This window comes from Pseudochaenichthys georgianus, chromosome 12 (assembly GCF_902827115.2).
Source record: "Pseudochaenichthys georgianus chromosome 12, fPseGeo1.2, whole genome shotgun sequence".
Taxonomy (NCBI): Eukaryota; Metazoa; Chordata; class Actinopteri; order Perciformes; family Channichthyidae; genus Pseudochaenichthys; species Pseudochaenichthys georgianus.
Window position 1 is genome coordinate 5601310 of NC_047514.1, and position 19284 is coordinate 5620593.

General features: G+C 40.5%; 1 protein-coding gene across 1 annotated transcript; it reads right to left on the reverse strand.

Annotated features, from left to right (window-relative positions):
* Positions 1–1044: 1044 nt before the first annotated feature.
* adra1ab (adrenoceptor alpha 1Ab) lies at positions 1045–14228 on the reverse strand. The gene is made up of 3 exons (XM_034095386.1): positions 14074–14228; positions 7190–8490; positions 1045–2476 (listed from the first exon to the last, which is right to left on the reverse strand). The coding sequence occupies exons 2-3, from the start codon at positions 8103–8105 to the stop codon at positions 2007–2009; spliced, it is 1386 nt and encodes a 461-aa protein (XP_033951277.1). The 5' UTR covers positions 8106–8490; positions 14074–14228; the 3' UTR covers positions 1045–2006.
* Between the last annotated feature and the right edge of the window lie 5056 nt (positions 14229–19284).

The following is a 19284-nucleotide window of genomic DNA, read 5'->3' on the forward strand; positions in this document are numbered from 1 at the left end:
TACCGTTTTCATGATGTGAATTGAATACCAACAACCTCACAGCAATGTCGCTTCATTAAGATGCAACTAATTTATTTTAAGCTTTGGAAGCTAAAATGCCACCAGTCTGTATGCGTCTACTTGTAACGATTTAAACCCCACCATCTGTGCAATGCTACAGACGTATTATTTTGACCTTTTTAAACTGTGTTTTTTATACTTCGTTTTAAATCTATGAAATCATGCTCCAATATTATAATCTACTAGGACAATTACAGATGCCGGCTATGTGAACAATTCAGATATATAAATATATAGATAAACGACAGCTGAAAAAACTTCAAGCTTATATTTCTTTAAACAAATATTCAAATTTGTATTATTTACTATGGCTTTCTTTCTTCTTTTTATAACTTAAAGACCCTTTTATGCTTTTTGGGGTTTTCCCTTTCCTGTGTGTTATATAGGTTTTTAGTACATGTAAATGGTCTGCAATGGCTAAAATCCCAAAGAGGGAGTTTCTCTCCTACACCCTGCCAGACACACCTCCATTTGACTGCTTTATTTCTAGTAACATAGTGACATCACTATGTAACACTCTAAGCGGTTGACCAATCAAAACAGACCCAGCCAGCTAACCAATCAGAGAAGACTGGCCTCTGGTTTCAGACAGAGGGGAAAAAAAGATGCTAGTACAGTATGTCACAAAACACAAATATTAACCAGAAAATCAGCCTAATAAACATTTAAAGCTGATCATCTATTGTCTTTTATTGGCTAATTGATGGTTTAATGTTGCATTTATATTTTCCTAAGCACCTTGAGTTACATCTCTTATATTAGGTGCTCTATAAATAAACAGTATTTTTAATTATTAAACTGACTGTACACGACCGGCAAAACACCCCCACTAAAGGAAAATTGAGCAGTTAAGGAGCCTGTTAATTCCCTCCAGGAATTGCTAGAAATTAAAACTTGAGATAAAGTAAAGGTTGGGCGGACACAAACACAACTCAAATGTGACTATTATGTTGCTCTGTGTCTCCTGGATGCCTGTAAGTAGATAATTGCTTGTTTACACGTTAGTCATGACAGCTAAGTCGATAATAGTCAGGGCTGTCTGTCAGCTCAATATACAGATGTCAGTTATACAATATGTTTGCCTGAGGAAAACAAAAATGCACTGGCAGGAAACCAGTACTCAAAGATCCAGAGAAAACTATCTGACACCTCTTCATTTATTCAACAATACCACAAGCTAAGATGTCAAACATAACAAAGTTGATTCAACACACTTTGATACAACCTCAACAAAAACAGAACATTGAAAGCTTCAGAGGGGTACAACGAAGGGCTTTGGTTGCTTCCGCAAACTGTTATTCATACCACACTCACAGATCTACTTCTCTTCAGTCCGAAGATTCATACGTTTTTTTCTCTCTGTGACAGGTACATCGAATCCTACAGGTGTTTTGTCCCTTTAGAAACACGAAGGACACATATATAATACACACAATCTTTCACTACATTACACCTTTTAAGAGCTGTCAGTGAATGCCATGATTCATGAGTATCTGGTCCTTAAGGACTTCTGTGCATTCTGAATAAATACCACTAAAGTTTAAAGAAATGTCTCTACAGTTATTGTACAATGGCAAGTGCAGAAATGATCCCTGCTAACTCAATAATTGTAATGTTTTTTTCCAAAAGTATCTTGCTTTAAGTATTTCTCCAGTATTCTTGTTGGTTTGATCCTGTGTTGACACTTGAGGGCAGAATGCTGTTGATGAATCTGTACAAAACTTGTTTTCATTCACTTTCGAAAATCCTATTTCCTTTGACACATACGGTCTTAAGGCAACAGTTATCTTCTGCCAGTGCTTGAGGTATGTCACATTATGACCTAGTCCTGCCCTCTATGTCTCTGAGAATTTTGAATATACATGCAAAAGTTGTACAGATGTTTTTCCGGAAGGCAAACCAAAGATTGGATTCCCAAAGATCCCGGCATTGCATCAGCGGGCCAATCAAACAGCTTCTCCTGCCACACTGAGAGAAAGGCGTAAGACCTTGGCCGATCTGTGACTGCAGGGGTTCTGGGGCACCGGCGTTCGGCTCGCTGAGAAACACCACGCCTTCAGAAGACTCTTACTCTGGATTTGCGCGCTTTGATCCGGACCAGCGACCGATGACGAGGAGGTCGACAGGGCCCTGCAGCAGCCCCACGAGGAAGCATTGACACGGTTTTGGCACGAGACATCGGAGTTGCGGGACGGGTGGTGTGGACTGGGGGGGTGGGGGGCGACGTGTCCTTGTGGTTTGACCGCAGGCGCCCCAGTTCGAAGGCAGCGACCACGGAGCACGTTTTGGAAAGCTTTCTTGAACTCCCGGCTGAAGCAGGGGTAGATGATGGGGTTAAGGCAGCTGTTCAGGTAGCCAAGCCAGAAGGTGATCTTAAAGATGGTTTCAGAAGGCTTACAGGACGGGAAGATGGATCCTAGAGTATCCAAATAAAGAGACACAAATCAAATAAGGAAGCAAACACACTAATACACCGCTATTCTTCAAGATGAACCCTAAGCCTAATATGCACTTGGGCAGTCAACACCTCCATTTAAGCTCAACATCTAGCACAGAATGCTCGTAAATTGTCCGTCATTCACTTCTTTCCAGACATATTTCCTTTTCCCCTTGTACAAACAGGCTCCTAAGGGTTACTTTCTTTTCTAAATCTCACACTCAAGAACTATTGTTTTGCGCTGATAGGCAATTATTTTCCATCCACCCAACAGATGCCCTTAGATTTACCCACCTTTCCATGCCCTACCCACCTACACCCATTTTTGTTTGTTTTGTCAATAAACTGTCTGAAAATAATGAAAAAAATCCCATTAGTTTCATAGAATACCAGGGAACATCTTTAAATTGCTCAATGTGTCCAACCAACAGACCACAACTTGGGATTATTACATTTTCAATGATATATCACAGTGAAAAGCAGAAAATTGTCGCAACTGAACAAAATGTTGACTGAGGTGTGCTTTTAGCCATACACAGTTTTTCATGATTTGGGTCCCTTGGTTCTAGTTAAGAGAAATCCACATCGTTCAACAATCAATGATCTATTAGCTTGGAGTGTTTCTAACTTTGTGGCAGCAGTTTGTGTTTTGCCTTTACCTGATTCAACATGACATTAGCCCAAAAATAGTAGTAGTTTTTTGTTTACCATTTTGTAGTAATTCATATTTACAACAATAAGCTCAATACCTTCGGGTTAACTTGCATAAACCAATGTCCAAAAGCTACTCTTACTTGCATAATGCTTCACAGTGCCATACTATATGGTGCCATTACACGGCACACATCACATTCTTTTCTGAATTTGGTATGCATACTGTAATGCCAGCGTTGTTACGGTGGCTTAAAAGCATTCCTGGCGGTCACAAGTGCCTCAGCACAAAACATGCTTTCTTTCTGAAGTGCTCCGGAGGAATAATAAAAAATGCAGTATTTTTTTCCTCAACAGCCGTCTGGGAATCTCAGACCATCATTGCCTCAAAGCTTGAATGCTCACTGTGCTATGAGCCATGAAGGTCTGTCTCAATTGAAATGCATAACTATTCTCCGATGACTGGCTGCCTTGGGAGACTACAGGGTGACTGAGGATGCCTCCTTGCATTACAGCCCATTAAGCCTGGTGCTTGTAATCTATAATAGCTTTCATAGGAGGCGGCTACTGTTTGTTTCATTCCATTTCATCTCACAGTAGAAGCCCATTCGGCCCCATTGTGGTGTCTTATTTGGTCTATTTGGTTGCTTGAAATTGAATTTCTTGATGTCCTTTGTAAAGAAACTCATGCAGTAGTGTCGAGGGACAGCGGGGAAGTAGCAAGGCCTTGCCTGAGGTTGTGCTCATGGTGCAAAACCTATCAAGAAATATGATACAAATGACTCAAGCCTCAACAGCTTTTGTATCGCAATGGCTACAATGCCAAGCCATTTTTAGCCATGGACACAATGTTGGTATGTAAGATCATCTGTCAGTCAGTTGGTCAGCGTGCCACTTTGGGTCAGACTGAAATAGCTTGACAACTTTCGGATGGATTGCCATGAAAACTTGTTGTTGTTAGTCAGGATCCCATGGGTAAGGATCCTGACACTTCGTAATCCTCTGACATTTCATATAGCGCCACCATAAGGTTGGCATTTTTGTTTGTTTAGTCAATAAACTGTCAGAAAATAATGAAAAAATCCCATTAGTTTCATAGAGCACGGGAACATCTTTAAATTGCTCGGTTTGTCCAACCAACAGACCACAATTTGGGATTATTCCATTTTCAATGATATATCACAGTGAAAAGCAGAAAATTGTCGCAACTGATAAACGTTCTGTCAAGCGGATAACTAATTAAAACACCTCTTCTCACAGCAGACGTGTTGGCTTGTCATCGGGAAAGCACAGGTGTTTTTGTAATAACATTGTTTCATAGCTAATTATGGCAGTGCTATTCGAGGGCCAGAGTAAGCCATCACAGTGTGGCAGCGGGCCAGTAAACACAATACCAGCACCCATCAACACAAGCAGCTATATTCAGCCATCATTCATTTTATTATTTACAGCTGTGTTTTTCTATTGTGACATTTCAAAAGCGCTTCTGTTTGAAGTGTTTATTTACATGTTGCAGCACTACTGGAGTAAATAGCCGTGAAAGTTAAGTCAAAACCATTAGTACTTAAATGTAGTTATTGTGTGTAGACATTTTAATACATTTTCTACAGACAATAAATCCCCGTTTTTGGCAGAGTATCCCTTTTGTTTACAGTTGGATTCTGTATTTGGCCTTTAATACATTCACTTGAAAAAAGGTGATGCATATCGCTTGTCTAGATGTGTTTCAACCACATCTCCTCCATCATGTTCAATACGATTACAGTTTGTGTAACACTAACAAAACACACATTTCAGAAATAATCTCACGATCTGCGACCTGGGCGGTAACTGCTGACAGCTCGCAGGCAAGCCGTAAGAGTTATTTCAGAAACAATTAAGATTCAAGATTAGTTTTTACAATGGTCGGTTTCTAGCCTCTCTCACATTTATGATAACATTGCTGTTATCGCCTTCTTTGAAAGAGTCTGACAACTTGTACTGTAGGTGTAATATATAGACGATAAAGTTAAGAATATCGAGTTTAGTAGACATTTACCTTTCCCTGAGCTCTTGGTATTAGCAACCAAAGCTCCGACATGGAGTTTTGATACAACGGTGGACTAATCCTTAATTAGTTCATTTCTGTCCTGTGTTGCTTCTGCTGAATTTAAATGAACAGAATAAAGCAGGCCTCTACAATAAATCATCAGAGCCCTCATTATGGACTCAATTAATGGCTGAACCATTTAAATACCATTTATATTCAGAAAATACCGTATTTCCATTTTCAGACACAGCAAATCAAATATTCTAAGTTTCTCTTTTCGTCCTTTTCCAACAAGTTAGTTTCCATTTTTCTTACTGATTACATTCTCCTTGCATTCAAGTCAATGAGATACCATGAAGACTTGTTTTTCTGAGAAATGCAGTAAATCTTCGACAACCTTCCAAAAACCCAGAAGGTTGTTTGACAATGCTGTTGTTTAAAGTATATCCAACATCCTCAAATCTTATTCTATCCATCTGGAACAGCCAATGAGCTTTATAAATGACTTTGTAACTTTATCCATATTTGCATATTTTTGTATATTCATCCTAAAGAAAGGCCGCTTTTGAAATGTCCTCTCTGGTAGTTTCATCTTTGTAGCACCTGAACCCACACCCACTCCTCTTCTATATCACTGCAGTAGGGTTTTGTTGTGTATTAATGAAAACAGATTTGTTTCCAATAATCAAATTGTGTATTTTGTTGCTGTGTCGTACAAAATGAGCAGGTAAATGTCTGACTTACGACTAAGGTCTTTTATTTTGTTATAATGAACATGATTGAGATTCCAATTAAGGTGTACATGTTGAAATTGTGATAGGAGTCTTTCATAGTAATACACCTGCAGAGATTGATCAGCTGAATCTGTAGCTGCTTTGGATAAACAACATTAAAAAAATTACTCTACTCTCCAGTTTTCCTGTTTCCTCTTTTAGATACAGGAATCTGTTTTCAGCAATAAGAAAGCACTAACATGTCTTGCTCACCTGTTTTAACAGCTCATTAAATGGCAATGGCTGTTGTCACTCTTGTGATGCTTCAGACTGATCAATGGCCAAATGGCGTCTTTGCATAATAATGTCAAACAGTCACAAATGTAAAACGTTTTTAAAAATGTGAATTAAAACTAAAACCCAGGTTGTTACTTTTATAAAAAGATGAATGATTGATCGCATTTAGAAACGTGTCTATGTCTAGGTAAATATGTTTGTTTGTTGAGTGAGGTGAGTTTTTTTTTTTTAAATACTTACGTACCTCACTTGCAACAAGTCAGCGTCACTAATTGTAATCCTTTGCTCCTGACGTAAACACTAAGCGTCCCCGCCTAATAATTGTGCACCTCCCTGTAGTTATCTAGCTTACCAAGACATAGCAGCACACAGTATGAGCCAATTGGTTGTGTAAGGCCATCAAATCTGACCCCCAATAACATCTGATAAGGATAATTTAATCGGCAGATAACATGCAATGTTAGGGAACTGTTCAGTATCAGGAAAGACATTGTTATAGACTAGAATCTAGATGCTTAACAAAGTGGATTATTTAGCAGCTGAAGAGAATTATATACTTCCTCAGCAGTTAGTGAAGATTGTAAAATGAATTGCTGGTGTTGTAATTCAATAAGTTCTCAAGAAAAGCTTTAATAACTGCAGATAAAATATAGTTTAATAAAGGAAAAGTTGTTAAATGACCTACTTTGTTTTTAAAAGATGTATCCTTTTTAGAAGAATCTTCACTTTGTGACTTGAATATAATAAGACAGGTAATGTCACATTTCAGGCAAAAGCATGTTGGTGTATAGTTTACATTTTGTAAGCTATTTTCTTATTGTCTTCTTTTACTACCATTTAGTTCTCAAAATAGAATTGTCACATATTACATATTAATCTAGACCCACGTGTTTGACGTCAGTGTTGTCTTGTCATCATATAGTCCTGGGGGAAAAAGGTTATTTAAGACCATACCAAGTCATAGTTCATTAATGACATAATCCCAGGTTAAGAGGTACCTACCGATGGGTAATACCAGGAAAAAAGGAAGCCAGCACAGAATGAAACACCCGACAACGATGCCAAGAGTCTTGGCTGCCTTCTCTTCTCTTGAGAACCTAAGCATCTTCGGCAGGGAAAAGGTGGTGCGTTTGCGTGCCACTGTCCCGTTGTTTTCCTCTTGCTTCTCAGTCTGAGCAGCGTTCCCTCTGTGAATCCTCAGCGTCACCCCTTCTGCCTCAACCCCTTCTCCCGTACCGCTCTTCCGGAGGGTTGCGTTCTTTCTCTTTGCCACGGTGTACACACGGCAGTACATGGCCAGGATGATGGCCAGAGGGATGTAGAAAGATCCTAGCGCCGAGAACAAAGCATAGACGGGTTCCTCCGTGATCCGGCACACTGTCTCGTCTTCTGGCTCCGGTTCCTTCCAGCCAAACAGAGGGCCCACAGATATAGCCGCAGAGAGAACCCAGAGAGCAGCCACCGCCGTCAGGCCTCGCCGACCCGTAGCGATGGCAGGGTAGCGCAGAGGATAGCTAACTGCCAGGTAGCGGTCGATGGAGATCACACAGAGGCTGAGGATGGAGGCGGTGCAGCAGAGGACGTCCAGAGCGGCCCAGACGCTGCAGAAGAAGCGGCCAAACACCCATCTTCCAAGAGCCTCCGAGGTGGCAGAGAAGGGCATCACAGCCGAGCTCAGCAGCAGGTCTGCGGCGGCCAGATTGGCGATAAAGTAGTGCGTCACAGAGCGCCAGTGGTGGTGGAACAGCACCGACAGGATGACAAGGATGTTGCCAAGGACCCCAAACACGATAAACACCAACAGAACCATCCCCAGAACCACCATCTTGGCTACTTCCACTTCATGTTGGGAGGATGAGCTGCAGTTGGGACATCGATCTGCTGCAGGGAAAGCACTGGAGTTCTCAGCGGGATCCATCGTAAACTGTTGGGTGCATCACGTTTCTAAATGCCTTGACGAGTGATAACACTCATGACACATCTGTTATTCTAATTAGTACAGCTACATCCCTGTTTCTGCTCCTCCTGATGCAGAGGATGAAAGCCTCCCTGCCGCATAACCTGCTCTTCCAGTTCATAAGTAGATGAGGGGACACTTGACAACGATCCACCAATCACATGGCCTCTGCCAGAGTTCCTTGGCAGACAGTCAGAGAGAGGAACACTGCCATGGGTTGTCTAATTGTGTCCAGAATTCAAGTACAGTCTAATGGGAATGACACATATTCAATTTCTCAGAGGCAGCCACTGATGGATTTGGAATGTCATGTTCTGCCATGCTGAAAGGCTTTCTTGAAGCAAACCTTTTAGAAACAAGAAAAGAGATAGCAAATAAGTAAAGTTAACAAAACATTAGTTACCCAAGGATTATTTTAATATCCACAACAGGCTCATCACCCTTTTAAGAGCTGATATTTATTCATCAGTGCGGGAACTAATCAAAACTTCACACATAGCTTGTAAGACATTAAAGGTAAATGGAAAAAAAGTAATTATACAGCACTCGGATATGATTAAAGAGTACAAATATCCTTTAATAGTCTCTTTTCAGAGGAAACAGTCCCTCTATTCTTCCCTCGTTGCATTAGAGAAAATTTAGTATTCTGCTTGAATAACCTAAGTGGCAGTCACAATTTCCTTTTCATCCAGAAAACATTGCAGCCGCCTTGTCTTTTTGACTCTGCAAGCTAAAAGTAAAAACATCCCATTACTCATACCTGATTTTTGTTTAACCTTTCAAATAACCAGGCATATCGATTATCTATTTAATAGAGCTGGTGAGCAGTGGGGTAGGGCGGGTATTATAATAGAAAACATAAAAAAAAAGGAGACATAATCAACAAACAACAACAGGGGATAAAAACAAGGACACCACAGCGGCAATTACGATGCACGGGGGAATAAAGAAAATCATCCGTGGCATTATAAGAGAACCAGCCAGCCATGCGGGTAATACAAACGTAAATGAAAGCAGAGATTAAAAAAAATGTTTTAAGAGCAGACGTTCAGACGGGGCCTGAGATGGCTTCCTTGAAGGTCTTGTGACTGCAAGCCGGCTCTTACTCAACGGTGGATGACAGGCCAGGAATTGAAGCTTGAGGTGGGCTCTATATTACAGAGAGGAAGGCTCTGGCCTGCTGATAGTCCCACTCAGTGGCACTCTCCGTGTATGTGTTGGAGAGCTGGGATGTCACTGACTGAGATAAACAGCGGCTAGAGGAAGAAGAATGTAGAAGAAGCTGCGATAAAGCTCGTCACGTGTTTGTGCAAGATCAAAGGCTTCATCCCACCATGAGGCGGAACGAAAATTCATCCAAACAAACACTTAAAGGTGGGGTAGGTACGTTTCAGAAACCGGCTCGAGTGCACTAAAAGTACACAGCCGAAAAGAATCCGCCCCTTCCTTCAGACTTCCTTACAGAGCACCTCCTCCAACACACATGAACGCGCAATGCACGCCCAATGACGGCACGCCCAATGAGGGCACGAGATACATTTGTGCGTGCACGAGATGGAAGGCTGACAGACAGGGTGGTTGTACTTTTTACAGTACTACGGCTTCCACAGATGACATTTTTTGTTGGATATTTTGTCAAAGCACTTACGATATTCGTTGCTATCGGGATGTTAAGAGCATTCCATGGAATATATCTCGAGCCGGTTTCTGAAACTTACCTACCCCACCTTTAATGCCGCGATGTCCAGCATCAGTAGCCTGAGGGGAAATGGAATTCAAACAGGCGCTGAATGCATATCTCAGATTGTTTCTGCAGGATGGCTAAATGTATATGATACTCGGATGGCCTTTTCAAATGTAATGAGATTTCATGGTGCGGTGAAGTGCCGGTGTAAAATGGAAAACCCCCATTGAAAACACAGCCCCGCTGTTTTTGTGGGCTATTGTGACAAGAGAAATAAGTCTTTCATATGTTCGAACCAACACATTAGGCGCATTCATACCGCAGTACTTTTCCCACAAAGGTTCATGAGAACTTAGTTCATGAGAACTCTTTAGTTCTCATGAACTAAGATCGCGTTCACACCGGAATAAGTCCCTGGGGGAGGATTAGGCAAATGAAGCCGCTGACGTCACTTCTTTTTCTTCTGCTTTGGGTTTACTGGCAGGCCGCAAACCACTTCACGGCGTATACTGCCGCCCAAAGTCCCCGGTCGGAAGTCCCCGGAGTGGGGACTGGCTTCAGTAGAAGCTGCGGGGACTCCCAGCAGCTTCTACTGAAGCCTTCCGAGTAAATCGCCAGAACGCCGACACCTCCTCATCTCCATGGCGGCTTCACACATTTTTTGTTTTGTTTTACGGGGCGTGGTTTGCATTCCGCCCAGCCAATCAGACATAGGAACCTTTTTCTCCCACGAAAGTACCTGGGACGGGAAAGGGGGTAAAAAAAGTTCTGATGAACTAATTTTAGTTCCGGCTCTTTTTGGTGTGAACGCGACATTTCGGAACTATATCGGAACTAAAGAGGGAAAAGTACTGCAGTGTGAACGCGGCTATTACATTTTACTGTAGTTTCATGTCCTGTGTTGGCTCCTGCATTGAATTGATCTTAGTTTAGCTTTAAGGAATACCGCCAAATCAATCATTGTTGTATCAATTACTCACCCTGTGTCACCTTGAATGAAACCTTTTTTTTCTTTCTGGTAATGGTCCAATTTTGAAAGATTTAGAACCGTTTACATGCATTGAAGCAAATAGGGGCCATGTTAAACAACTTCTACACTATATCAGTTTCCGAACTTCATAAAATGCGTGTGTTTGGAAATAATGGCATACAAATGATACTTGGGTTATATAGAGATTTTGATGTTAGGTATTTTTGAGTTTTCTTGAAGAATTGAAGGCAACACAGGACAAGTCAAAAACATTTAAATTGTCATTTTGTTGGAAAAGTATCCCTTTAATCTTTTGAAAAAGTAAAAACTCCTATATGTATATGCGCTTGCTGTTTTATTCATGCATGTAATAGTATTAGTATTGGAGTAGCAGGGTGATGGCAGCGGTGTGACAGAATGATGAAGTGGTGCGGGGTGTGTTAAATGATCACAGCCGCCTTGCATCAGTTGTCTGGCTTCTTTACGTATCATTTCCTTCCTTCCTATCAGAGAAAATGCAATTCTTTTTGAGCCATTTATGTTTTTCACAAAAGGACCGTGGCAGACACAGAAAATACGCCTGTGCACTTCTCCACATACTCTATGTAGCTGCAGATAAAAAAGGTTCACGTAATAGCTTCTGTGTGTCACGACACAGATCTACACATGTAGAGTTAATCGATTAAAAAAAAGAAACATGTTAAATCCCATTTATGTGTTAATCTGTGTCCTTTGGGAGAGGATCAAATAGTCAATGTGTCCGATCAATAAGTCTCTTAAGAGCATTCGTGGTTGATGGATTCACGTCATTAATCAACCATAACATACAGTATATTTGATTTGCTCATACCTTCTGCCAAAAATCTGACGATGTGCTGCTTTTCACTTTATTTAGAATTGTGTCTTCAATATCTTTGGGTTTTGGATTGTTTTTATGGAACAAAGCAAGTTTACTTTGCTCTCTGAGAAAATACATTTTTACTCAATTTGAAAAAAGAATGGAGAGCTCTTTACATCTCTAAGTGCATTTCCTTACCGTCAGACTGCAAACATTTCTCATTCCCTGCGCATCCTATTTGATCAAAAGCTTTCAGTGGACTTCATTACACTCCAATTTACATCTGGAACCCAAAGGTGCACCGCTCATTGAATTGCATTAGTGGGATCTCGTGGACAGATGGTTGCTCTGCCCTTGAAGAAACTTTAGTGCTTGAGCCTCTTCAGCCTCAGAGTGGCCATTAAACAATTTAAACAAGACTAAATGTTATATTGGAATCCCAATTAGGATTTTGTTTTACGGGACAGAATATTAGCGGGCATACTATAAAGCTTAATGTAGCATAAGCGTGGGCATATTTAATGAGAACAGCAGTTCACAGAGAGAGGACAGTGTTAACATCACAAGGGCAATGTGCACAATAGTGGGCATAAAGCTTCCTGACAGTTCGTCTATGCAGCAGATTTTGCAGCTCCTGTTCTTGTTGCAGCATGTGTGTCTGCCATAATGCTGAATTCTCTCTGCATTGTGTTGCACAAAGGCCTATACATTCATTATATTTAATAATCACATCAAGGCTGTAGAAAGACCGAATAAAGGCTTCAGTGCTTCCTCTGACACATCTCATTTATTACTGTCTTCGGGCCTGGAAATTACAATTATTCTCATTTTTTATTCATGTATCCATTACATGAAAACTGTATTGATTTATGTAATGATTTATGGGTTGGCTAATGCCAGAGATAAAAGTAAATGGACGATAATACTATGGAAGTTATTAAAAGGTGTTAAATAAAATATAAAGATAAATGTGTATGTCATATTTAACAGATTCTTCCTTAATCATTGGGCAATTATACATATTCAATCACAGAAATTCCTGTATTTCATCACGAGAATCATTATGTTTATTCTGTCCTTGTTTTGTTTTATGTTAAGTTCTGTATGTCGCTTTTTATTAGTGTTGTAAACCACTACTGTGTTGTTTTTGCAAATAGGAGGAACAAAGACAGAAAAAAGTGAGAAATAGTCATCACCATTTCCTAGATTCCAAATATACTTCTTCAAATTGTGAATTTTGTTTAATCAGTTAAAATGTTTTCCCTATAGATTCATGACGGGAGGCTGTGGCTCAAAGGGTTAGTGTGCTAGTTAGTGCGCTGATCTTCGAATCAGAGGATAGCAAGTTCGAAACACACTGCAGTCAGCATGTCGTTGTGTCCCTGAGACACTTCACCCCAAATTGCTCCTGTGGGGATTGTCCACAGTATTGAGTATGTAAGTCACTTTGGATAAAAGCGTCTAACAAGTGACATGTAATGTAATGTAATGACAAATGTGAAACAGAGAAAAGCAGCAAATCGCTGGAAGCAGAACATGTTGTAATAATTCCTAAAATCCTGTAAATACTTCTCCACATCCCCACTATTGAGTTGAATTTCTGTATTTGATATTCAGGTCACATTGAACAAATGTAATACAAAAATCCTACACACAGTTCTCCTTAGTATAAAGTGCATTGTGTTGCCACTGCAGAGTTCATTTATCATTTGTTTGCACAAACACTATTGCCAGGTCTGTAGCACTTCCATGATGAATGGCTTTTCATTGGAAGTGTATCTCTAAAAAGCTGTACTCTCCAGGGGAGGAGATTCAAAAGCTGCATGACATTAATCATTATGTTTTATTAACCTTGAGCTCTTGCACACCTCCCTAAAGAGAGGACAGTTAAAGTGTCTCAAGCTTCCGTCGGACGTTGTGTAGTTAGTGTTTATCCCCACATGGCAGTTATATATCTGACAGGATGATAATAAATGTTCCTGCGCTGCGAGCCTCTGCAGCTTCAGTCATTTATCATTTTTAAATATTAATAAAACATGTTTATTTACATCCCATAAACCACGTTTTTTGGATAAAGATGGCCTACCTGTTGAGGGGAGATTCTCAAAATAATCTATCCTAATAATAAATATGCGGAGGCAAAAAGCCTTTTGTTTTTGCATAACATATTGTATATATAATATATTGCTTTTTGCTTGTTTGAATACTTAAGAATATGCAAGGATTAAGCAATGTCTAAATGTTAGGCTGCATGAATTACCATCACTACCTGAAGTTGGCAATAAAGCAATTTTGCCAATCAGTGGCCTATTAAAAAAAACATATCCTCCATCTGATTAAAAATACTCATAACTATCCACTCTGGAAATAGGAAGTCACTCAGCCAGGGAAGTAGCCTGAGGTGGGATTAGGGGTGAGGAAGAAAAAAAGGTCTTACCTTGTTCAGAGCGCACACACCTCACTGCAGCGAGTTTAAAAAGAAGGGGAGACCGTGAGCTAATTTTCTCTGAAAGCAGTCATGCGTTATTGTGTGTGTCCTCCATGGGCAGCTCGGAGACCACATAGCTCCAGAGCCTCCTTGCCTGCCGTCCTCCTGACTCCTCTGGCGGGAGAGAAAGTCACACTGGACCTCCCCCCCGACATGGTCCTCACAGGCCCCGCCCCCTGCCACAACAGCTCGTGCCTCTTCAATTTAACGGCATAGGCTTTCCTCACAACCATTATGTGAGTGACCCCGTAACTAACTAAGCTGTTAGTGTTGTACTATATTTAAAGGCTACAACTCAAGCAAAGTTATTAAATGTTTGTAGATGTTTATTACAAGTAATTTTGAAGGGTTGTATTTTATCAAGTAATAGAATGGTGCAGGAAGGAGTTCTAACCCCAGAAAATGTGCCTTTTATCAATGATTTTCACGTTTAGTTATATGACAAAGTACATCAGTGAATACTCCACTTTTGAATGTCTGAAGCAACAATGTGTCATTAAAAACCCTGGTTGCTAATATGTTTAAATGAGACTATAATAAACGCCATCACGCTGAACGTGAGTCCGTCTTTAGCTTAGTGCTGGTGAAGGCGATGCACAGTGGTGCGACCGCAACCTTGTTGCTTAGGCCTTTCGTTAGCTTTTTATTTCCGCCTCAGCAATCACAAAAGTGGTGTCAAAAAGGGAATATCCTGTTGAACAAAACGTCTAATACCTCATTCACACCAACGGTGTTTCAGGGCCGGTTCGGAGCTGGAGCTTGAAAAGCACCGGGTTTTCCTGTTCACACCGCAGCGGAGCAGCCTCTTAGCTCCGGAATCCGGTTCATTTCGAGCACCAACAAATTGTCCGGCCAGAGCAAAAGCACCACATACGTCACGCTTACGTCGAGGCGGGGCAGGGGCAGGGGCAGGGGCAGGGGCAGATCAACTCCTGAACAACAACAAAAAGCCGTTTTATCCAGTTTGTACACAACGATGGAGAAACTTAACAAGCAGCAGTGGTCCACTGAAGAGACCAGCTAACTACTGGGAATTTGGTCTTGTTGTTGTCATTGTCAGCTGTGAGGGGTTTCCGCAGGGTTTGGCTTTATGAAGCAGGCACGCAAACGGTTACTACGTCATGACGCAAACGATGACGCAATGACGCAGCACCAGTCGGACTCTGGGCAGTGTGAACAGAGCCGGAGCTAAACCGAAGAACCGGTTCTGAACCTGAAAAGCTCTAGCACGGAGCTTGAACCGGAGTTGCGTTGGTGTGAAGGAGGTATTAAGTGAGGTATTAAGTGCTACTATCAACATTTGTTTCACCAAGGGTCCATAGGCGGCGCGTGAGGCTCCGGTTTGGGATGGCTAAATAACCTTTTTTTTACCTGACGCTGCCCGCCTCCGGCGTCTATAGAAAAGAGATCAACTCAATGAAAGCACCGCCTGCTGACCAATCAGAGCTCAGTGTGCGGAGTTTAAATCTATCAAGTCATATTACAGGATAAAGGAAATACAGTTTAAACTGCCGTAGCCTATGCAGAGAAGACGCCGAAGTGTCGCACTTGTCATTCATATCACATCATCAATCAGATTATCGATCATATAATATCACAATATTTCCTTATCTGAGTCAGCTTCTCGAGCCGTATCTGGCCGTGCAACACTTACATTGTCACATATACTGTATGCAGAAGTATTCTTTTAAGCAACACATTAAGTTGACGAAACACTCAAATGTAATTAAAGTCAGATCCACTCGTGTGTGGGGCAGTGATCATACAACTGTTGTACGCATTCAAACCTATAATTCAAACACTCAGAACATGCAGATTATTTATGTTTTAACCAGTTGTTCTGTATTCTCCTTGCAGGTGCAACTATGTGGCTTGTATCCTGGATTATATGTTTAAATCATGGATGTTTAAAGTTCATATTTGTCTAATATTAGTTTACTTTTCATTAAGGAAGTATGACGCTGCGCTGTCAATACACTTGTCCCTGTTTGTGATTGGCCAAATGTAGCTAACCCCGCCCCTTTCACGTGAACGAGGCCATGACTCGGCGCATGCTTAGCATGGATGTATGAATGATTTGGTGTTTAGGCATGTTACTTTACGGAATGAAGTGACGTGCAAGCTTAAATTAAAACAAAGTCGTCCTGGGCAGGGTGTAAATGGCCAAATAGCTTCCATGTGACTATTTTACCCTGGGTGCAAATAGACACTCCGTATAATGTATGTTAAGGTACAAAAAAGTAAAGTATACTTAGCTATAACAACATATGAAACAACAGTTCCCAGAATGTGTATGCCTATTGTCATCTCTATACGTTTTTATTAATTAATTGAACTTGTATCTTTCATTTCTATGCCATGCCTTCCTGGGATAACAGGACACTTATATCTTCCGGGCTACAACTTATGGAACGCTTATGGAACATTTAAAAAAGAAAGCAAAGAAAATACAAAGCAAGTAAAGTCAATATCCAAATGTTGCTATTCATCTGAAGAAGTATAGATCACATTGGTACAGAACTATTTTCATTTTTTTAACAAAAAAACATGCTTCCGGCACAATGATTGTTTGTGTTTCTGTTTTACGAATTCTTCACATGATATGCCGCATGAAGACACGTTGTCATGATGAGACTGGAAATAGCTGTACACATGGGGTTGACACAAAGTTAGAATTTTCAGGACTTTTATTAAATATAAAGATGAGGGATGTGCTCTGCTCCACAGGGCCGAAGGGAACTGCTCGGCCCTGGTATTGCCTGGCATTATTTCTTATTGGAATACCAGACATACTGACACAGACTCCGAACGGGGTTGGGTTGTGTCCAGTTCATCACACCTCAAGGATGAAAAATGGGCTATTCCATCTCTCCGGTTATTGTTTCAGGTTGAGTTATTTAAGGCTTCTTCGACGGCTCTGTGACCCGACCACACGTGTCTCAGATGCCGCTGAGGGCCCTGGCATCGGTGTTCTCTTTGAAATATTTTTTTTCCCCTCCTGTCTTAAATGTCAGGGTGATGCATTCATCTTCAAATAGCAGAGTTTTCTCATAAGTCTGCTGCCGCCGGGTGTATTGATCTAGTGTATGGATTGTTCTAGTCTGTATTATGAGTGTATATTGCAGCATTCAGTGGCTGCCCTTATATTGTCCTTGGACTTGTCCCTGGCTGAGTATAAAAAAGTGTTTTATTGTTCAGAATATGTGGAATCAACATAAGCTCATTAACATTTGCATTGATATTCAGAGCGTTGGCTTTAGTCTGTAAACTGATGCTTATTCAAGGGAACATTGAAAAGAAACTTCCTATTAAGATTCATCTCATGGATACGGCACACCCCACTGCCAAAGAGTGTGGTGAGGAACACATCAGTTAGTCGATGCATATTTGGTGCTTTACCTGGTATTTTAAAACACTGTGCATGAGCACCGAGCTGGCTTATGATTGTGTTGCTTCTTCCTGACTGCATTAAGTCGGATACACTTTAAAGCACAAACAGGGCTTTGCAGCGGTTTAAAACATTGCATTCTATTATTTCAGAGACCACTTTTACATTTTCCGGTTTTGTCGCAAATTCATCCCATTCCCAAGTTTGACCCCAACTTCCTCACTTAATTTCAGTGCGGATGTTTACTATGCACAGCACGTCAGCGAAAAGGCAAAACAAATATATTTCACTGACTGGAGACCACTGGACCAGAATAGATAGTGCTCGCAATATGAATACTACGATACGAGCACATGCCCTAAAGCATAAAGCGCACATTATACGGAAGGGAATCACAGCGGCAACACCGGAGTTGTGTTCAATTATTTCAAATCAAAATGTGTTATTCTACTTATATTCCCTTTTAAAGGCAGCAGTGAAAATAGGATTTCTTTCAAATGTGTTTACTTGACATGCAAACAAACCCTTGATCCCTTCAACTGCTTTCTTGAAGAGATTGTCATTTGTCCTTTTTAAGTGACCTCACTGAAACCCTGACCTTTCATTAGATCAAAATTCAATTTGACTTCCAATACTTTAGTCAGTAACAAAAAGTACAGGTAAAACAAATGACATTCCCATCAGCCTTCACTGTACTTTGTGTTTACTGCATGCTCACATACTTGCAGTGAATATGTCCTGCAAAACCTCAGCATCTTAGCATAGTCAGTGACGCTAGCATTTAGCTCAAAGAATCCACTGATCTTAAATACAGCATCAAAGAGCTGCTAGCAAGACTATCTGTCAGTGATGATGGTGAACATTATGATATACTGTGATGGATGAGGGATGAAAGCATGTCATCAATGACTACACACTAATGAACATCCTCAAATCTAAACATACTGTTAGATTGAAAGCAAAAAGAAATGGCAAAATTATCAAACGTAAATACTGTAAATATCCTCTTTGTTTCTGTCCTGAATTGATCTTATTCTGTCAGCAAATGTTATATATTTTAGATTTTCCTTTGGCAAGAGAAAATGTGGGGTTGTTTTCACAGTCCACAAATAGTTTTTCCGTCTCGAGGAAACACACATTTTTCAACTTGAGGAACAAAAATGCATAAATATCATAAAGTTAAATTGAATTATGGCTTTAGAGCAGTGGTTCCCAACCTTTTTCAGTCAGGCCCCCCTTGGGTAATTGGAAATATTTTCGAGCCCCCCCCAACCCGGTTCCCAGCGAGATTGGTAGAATTAATTATAGATAGTTGTACAAACATTGCATTTCCTCTGATAATAATAAGACACAAAGATCCAACTAGAATTTTTTTTTTTTATTATGGATTGAACAACAAAACAAAAGTGCTTGTATTGGCAGATGATCCTGTGCCACTGTGAAATAATGAGGCCTAATTGAAACAATTACAAATACTGCTTACCATCCGGTACTTTAACATTATTTGTATAGGTTATTTTTGTTAAAACTAAACTAATTTGAAACAGAATTAACATTGATTTATTTTATGTATAATGTGGATTATGAGCTGCTAGCACACATGACATACCTGCAGTGGTGGTAGTAACTAAGTAGATTTACTCAAGTACTGTAGGCCTACTTATATTGAGGTACTTAAAGGACACCTATCATGCTATATGTAAATTATATATTGTAGGGCCGTATCTATATACGGTATATTTATATATTTCTGTTTTCAAAATACCAAACAG